The sequence below is a fragment of the Lipophrys pholis genome, assembly GCF_963383615.2.
Source record: "Lipophrys pholis genome assembly, chromosome: 7".
NCBI lineage: Eukaryota > Metazoa > Chordata > Actinopteri > Blenniiformes > Blenniidae > Lipophrys > Lipophrys pholis.
Window position 1 is genome coordinate 3,289,155 of NC_137638.1, and position 6,813 is coordinate 3,295,967.

A 6,813-nucleotide genomic window follows, 5' to 3' on the forward strand; every position below is an offset into this window, starting at 1 on the left:
AAAATCAAATGAAGAGCAGGACTGTTTGTTTGCACGTCAGCTATTCACATCAAATTTATTTATACAGTCACAAAACGCAGTCATCTCGCTTTTACAGAAAACACCAACAATTCCATACGAGCAGCAGGCGAAGGTGGAAAGAATAACTACTTTTTAACAAGTGGAAACCTGAAAAACCAGGCTTCAAGGAGAAAACTTGTCCTTGCTGCTGTTGCTGCCGCTGTAGGTACCCACACCGCGGCTGTTGTTGTTGTTTCTCGGCTGGCCACGTCACTTTTGAGCGACAGTTCAAGGCTGTGAGTTGCGCATGCGCAGCAGTGTGCATCTTTGTTTCTCTCAGTATGGCGCTCAGTAAAACATTTGGACAAAAACCCGTCAAATTCCAGCTGGAGGAGGATGGGGACTTCTACATGATCGGATCTGAGGTCAGTTGAGATCGTTGTGCGCAGGAACGATCGTTGTGTTCACAGACGGGTCGGTAAACCGGCAGCTAGCAGTTAGCTTAGCTTCCCTGGAGAGGCCGCAGGGACACAAAGACGCTTTTAAATCACCCCGAAGAGCGTCTTGTTTACCGGGATCTTTCTATGAGAGCCACCGGACCTACCGGGACACCGAGCAGGAGACCAGTTGTTTCCAGGGTGGATGGAGTCTGTCCTGGAGGAATGAATGAGGAGTTAACTGACTAGCCGTGTCCACTGGTGGAATAACTGCATTAACTGAAGGTTAACCAACTGATCAGTGATGGAGATTAACTAGGACTGAAAGTTAACCAGCTGATCCGTGATGGAGGTTAACTAGTACTGAAGGTTAACTAGCGGAACAGTGATGGAGATTAACTAGTACTGAAGGTTAACCAGCTGATCAGTGATGGAGATTAACTAGTACTGAAGGTTAACTAGCTGAACAGTGATGGAGATTAACTAGTACTGAAGGTTAACAATGGGAATTAGTTTATCTTCTGAAGCGAGTAACTTCAGAGTGAGGTGAGTAAACTAATTCCCCAGTTTAGTAAAGTAGTTCCTCTAACAGGTTAGTAAACAAGTTCTCCTGACAGTTTAGTAAACTAGTTCCATCTGACAGTTTAGTAAACGAGTTCCTCAGACATGTTGATAAACTAGTTAAACTATTTAAATAGTATGTTGCCGTTAAATGGTACGTTGTTGTTTAGAAAGTGTCATTTCTATTTTCAGAAGAGTGATAAAAAAAATGTCCATTGAACTGGGACAAGTCCTGATGGTCTGGACTAGTCTCATGCTGTCTCTGTGGTCTGGACCGATCTCATGGTCTCTGTCTGTCTTCAGGTGGGGAACTACCTGCGGATGTTCCGGGGCTCCCTGTATAAACGCTATCCGTCACTATGGAGGAAACTGGCGTCTGTAGAAGAGCGAAAGAAGATCGTGGAGTCGTCTCACGGTCAGTAGAACCTCAGAGCCCCGAGTCGTCTCATACAGAAACAGAATAACGTGGAGCGACTGAGCCATGAGCCTCCATTCTCTGTGACACAGTTTCTCATACTGAACAGCAGCGTCCAGCTCCCGCTGATTCTCCTCCACTCCTATTACAGAGAGGAGCGTCTGCACCTCCTCAGAACACTGGGTGTAGTGCCGACATGTCAATAAACCGAGTTGAGATTAAAAACATTGTCCATAAAGGAGTGTATGTGAACAACAACAGAAGTTTTATTTGGCCGATGAAATATTTAAATATCGTGGGCTTGTTGAGGGTGACGAATGTCACTATCAGTCAGCAGACAGCTGCAATGTCAGTCCAAGGTCCCAACGGAGGGGTTAGGAACAATGGTAAAAGTTGTGTATGGTACTTTCGGTACCTTCCACAACTTTTGTCGGTGGAAATGCACAAAGACCAGTACCATACCGTGCCGTACCGGGACATACTGTGCAGTGGAAATGAGGCTTAACTCATACTGACTTAGATTAACTGAGTCCCTCAGAAATAAAGCAGTAATTTAATTTTAGTTTTGGTGAAAGTCGTGTGGAGCCACGGGGCTCTGAGCTCTACCGGGACCTCAGACGGGTTCTGGAGGATGTTTGAAGTGGTTTTTGAAGTGATGTGGATTTGAATGTCTTCAGATCATGGCTACACTCAGCTGGCAACCAGCGTGACTCTGCTGAAGGCCTCCGAGGTGGAAGAGATCCTGGAAGGAAACGATGAGAAGTACAAGGCTGTGTCCATCAGCACAGAGCCCCCCGCCTACCTCAGGTAACCTCCACGAAGACCAAGTGTCCTGAGACGGACACAGACGGAGCTTCTGTCCATCTTCGGTCATCGTTACTGTGTGATCTATCGGAATAATACCTCTGATGATCTGAGGGGGCAGTGTTTAATACCCATAAATCCCCTCTATTGTCCCTTACTGCCCTCTGCTGTCCCTTACTGATCCCAACTGATCCCTACTGCCCTCTACTGATCCCTACTGCCCTCTACTGTCCTCTTCTGTCCCCTCCTGCCCTTTACTGTCACCTACGGCCCTCTGCTGTCCTTTCCTGAACCCTACTGCCCTCTGTTGCCCCCTACTGATCCCTGCTGCCCTCTACTGTCCCCTACTGCCCTCTGCTGTCCCTTACTGTCCCCTACTGACCTTTATTGTCCCCTACTTCCCCCGACTGCCCTCTACTTCCCCCTATTGTCCCCTACTCCGCTCTACTGTCCCCTACTCCCCTCTACTGTCCCCTACGGTCCTCTACTGTTCTCTACTGCCCTCAAAACCCCCCCTACTCCCCTCTACTGTCCCCTACTGCCCCATACCGTCCTCTGTTGCCTTACTGCCCCCTACTGGATGTACTGATAACTACACTGCCGCACCAGTTTAAAGTATACTTGGTCCTCTTACAGTTGGTACGGTCCCAGAACATGTGAGAGTGTTTGTGTCTCCAGGGAACAGAAGGCCAAGAGGAACAGTCAGTGGGTTCCCACGCTGCCCAACAGCTCCCACCACCTGGACGCCGTGCCCTGCTCCACCACCATCAACCGGAGCCGGCTGGGCCGCGACAAGAAGAGGACCTTCCCCCTGTGGTGAGGCCGTCGACCTCGAGCGTCTCCACCAGTCTTCTGTCAGGCTCACTCAGTGTCATGAAGAACTTCTTCTGGTTCACAATGATTGTGAAAACGTCAACATGTCTCATAGTCATTAGGCCCGAGTGCAGGTTCGGTCCGGATGTCTCACCTGAGAGAGGAGCTTCAGTATCTTTGCTCTGATACATCTGGACCAAACATCTTCATGGTCATCCTCTAAACTCTTCAGGGATCCTCACCTTCTGTCCCCGTCTGCTTGCTCAGCTTCGACGACCACGACCCCGCAGTGATCCACGAGAACGCCACTCAGTCCGAGGTCCTGGTTCCGATCCGCCTGGACATGGAGATCGAGGGTCAGAAGCTGCGCGACGCGTTCACCTGGAACATGAACGGTGAGTTCCCGCTCGGCTCCTCCTGCTCGGCTCTGCTGATCTCCTCCTGACCCAGTCCCCCCCCCTTCCTGAACAGAGAAGCTCATGACCCCCGAGATGTTCGCGGAGATCCTGTGTGACGACCTGGACCTCAACCCGCTGGCCTTCGTCCCCGCCATCGCCTCCGCCATCCGCCAGCAGATCGAGTCCTACCCCACCGACAGTCTCCTGGAGGAACAGACGGACCAGAGAGTCATCATCAAGGTGAGGAGCAGCGACCTCCTCCCCCCCTGGATAACCCCTCCCCTTTCTGATGACCCCCCCCTCCTCCTTCTGTGCTCCAGCTCAACATTCACGTGGGGAACATCTCGCTGGTGGACCAGTTCGAGTGGGACATGTCTGAGAGGGAGAACTCCCCGGAGAAGTTCGCCCTGAAGCTTTGCTCAGAGCTCGGCCTCGGAGGAGAGTTCGTCACCACCATCGCCTACAGCATTCGAGGTCAACTGAGCTGGCACCAGAGGACGTACGCCTTCAGGTAAACACACATACACACACTCCTATGTCTCCGTATGCCAACAATGAAATGTGTTCCTGCTGGGTTTTTTGCTACTATTCACCAAATTGTTAAATTATGTAAAAGTGTTGGTTGCCTTATAGATGTGAATAGAATAGAATAGAATAGAACTCAGGGGGAGAAGACACATTGGACTGGACGCTGGTCAGCGTTGACCTTCTAACCTGAGTGTGTGTCCACAGTGAGAACCCGCTGCCCACAGTGGAGATTGCCATCAGAAACACAGGAGATGCGGACCAGTGGTGCCCCCTGCTGGAGACCCTGACAGACGCAGAGATGGAGAAGAAGATCAGAGACCAGGACAGGAACACCAGGTGAGTCCGAGCTTCAGATCTCAACATCTTCTGTTTGCATGTTTTCACTCCTTCAGAGTGACCCGAGTAGCGTTCTAGTACAACGTTCTGTCTTCACCTTTAAAAATGAATGAATGGATGAACGACCTCGGAGCAGACAGACCTGCTGCCTCCGTCATGGTCTCTGGACAGTCCCGCCCTCCAGCTTCATCTCCTTTGACTCTTCTCCCGTTTGCTTCGCAGGCGAATGAGGCGGCTGGCGAACACAGCACCTGCCTGGTAACCCCACCCCCCTCCCCCCACTGGAGCCTGGACCAGTGGTTCCAGGCTCCAACTGTGACCCCCCCATGCACCTCCATCCTCATCCATGTTCCTCCTCCATTTTCCTCCACCACGTTTCCTCCTCCACCTGCTGATGGACATCTCGCCTGCTCAGGATCTCCGTCAGCGTCGTGTCTTTCATGGTTTAGTTTTTTTTTTTTATGGATTTTGAGTTTGGGGGCGCCCCACCCTCAGCCAGGAGACCACTGACTCTTTATGACCACAGAGGGAGAAGCCACCGTCCGTCTCAGATAATATATTGTTCTGTTGTATTTGTTGTCTTTTTTGTACATTTGAATAATTCTTACAAAATAAAAAAAAATTTATAAAAAAAAAAAAAGCAAAGCTTGATTCTTTGATCGAATTCTCTCTGCAGAAATGTTTTGACTGACTGACTGATGTGGAACAAAACATTTTATGCAGCACTGATGTCTTTTACTTTTACGTAGCTGATCCACGGTGCAGAAATCTTGAGAAATTATTTTTTTAAATTTGAACCGTGATAGAGTGCTGCAGTTTTCTCAGTGAATGAAAGTTACCATGTCACGTCACTCTAGTCAATCGTTATTATTTCACTATCGGCTGCAGATTTTATATTTTCTCAGGATCTTTAAGAAGCTTATAATATTTACCTAAATATAAAAAATATTATTTTGGCTTTCATACATTTAAAAGGATTGTTTCCATCCTACATGGTTGTTCCAGTCCCGCAGGGAGGATCCCAACTCGTCTGTTAATAGAAGGAAATATCTTGGAGTCACTGTAAGATGAACAGGTTGTCTGTTGTTGCCGTTCATGAAATGTCACATCCATTTTCTCTCTCCGCTCTGAAGTACGTCGTCGAGTCAGCATGTTCTCCCTGTGCATGTATGTTCCCTGGTTTCCTGTCAGTGTGTGACGGATCAGAGCTTCACTCTGAGCTGGGCAATGAGGTAAGTAGCGCCACATTATGTAATAATGGTACAATATTTGATAATGTAACACAATTTCAACTCATTATGCAATAATGTTGCATTTTGTAATAACTTGTTACATTGTGCAACAATTGTTACAAAATGTAACATTATTACATAATGAGTTGAAAATGTGTTACATTATTCCATATTGCACCTTTATTACATAACATGGCACTACAAGGTAGAGGATAGGAAAATAAAGACGATGATTTGAAACGGGAATGCAATGTTTGCGTGTGTGTGTGTGTGTGTGTGTGTGTGTGTGTGTGTGTGTGTGTGTGTGTGCGTGTGTGTGTGTGTTAGTTTTACGACTTGTCGGAGTGTGTGTAATCCGGGATGATGGAGCTGCCATTAGAGCGGCCCTGGCTCCAGAGACGGACCTGCACACGTCCCCAGGAGGTAAACACACCGAGGGCCGTCATTACAGAGGAATGTGAAGCAGCTCCACGCCGCCTCCAGACCTCCTCATTTACACCCAGAATTAGCGTCGTGTTTACCAGCCGCCCCGCTGCCCGACAAACTACTGCAACTGCTGACGGGGTCAAGCTCGTCCTTTCCGTCCTCCTTTTCTTTGAGCCGTGACAAAGCCCTGCTGGATGTTATTCACTTCACCTTTGGTACATCTGACAGTCAGTCACTTCATCCGTTTTGTTTGTTTGTTTATTTAACCAGAAACTGAAATTTACTACAACGACTGATAATAATAATAATAATTTTAAAAAAGTTCATAAAAGAAGAACATGTAATTAGACTACATACAATCAAACTTTGGAAGCTTATACTACATTGAACCCTGAAAAAGAGTGTGTAACGGGGTTATTGTCGAGTGGATGATGCTGCAGGCAGATGTGTGATTAGCAGATCCATCCTTCTTCTTATGGTGCTTCCTTCCCCTTCTGCACACCTGATGGTGTCATCCCAGGTAGACGATTCCCAGTTAGACTACAGTGTTTCCCCCCAGATAGACGATTCCCAGATAGACGATTCCCATTTAGACGACTTAGTTTAAAATCACTGCATGGAAGTAAAAAAGAAAAAAAAGGACTAATCGACTAGTCTTCTTCAGTCCAGTCACTGTTACGTCTGATAAAAAAAAAAAAAAAAGGCGTGTTGGGTAGGACTGAGAAAAGCTCACCAACACACGTGTCAGGATAAATCAAAACGGTTGACAGAAAGAGTTCAAAATAAAGTCAGAAGAAGACAGGAGCCACGCAGCAGGCCACCCCAGTCTCACTACAAATTGTGTAATACCCAGGGGTGGAAGT

At 47.8% G+C, this 6,813-nt stretch overlaps 1 protein-coding gene across 1 annotated transcript; it reads left to right on the forward strand.

The window, feature by feature from the left end:
* The first annotated feature begins 298 nt into the window (after positions 1-298).
* On the forward strand, positions 299-4,900 carry smarcb1a (SWI/SNF related BAF chromatin remodeling complex subunit B1a). The gene is made up of 9 exons (XM_080467866.1): positions 299-425; positions 1,302-1,413; positions 2,091-2,220; positions 2,896-3,033; positions 3,298-3,425; positions 3,502-3,668; positions 3,749-3,939; positions 4,161-4,292; positions 4,515-4,900. The coding sequence occupies exons 1-9, from the start codon at positions 342-344 to the stop codon at positions 4,552-4,554; spliced, it is 1,122 nt and encodes a 373-aa protein (XP_080323992.1). The 5' UTR covers positions 299-341; the 3' UTR covers positions 4,555-4,900.
* Positions 4,901-6,813: the final 1,913 nt, after the last annotated feature.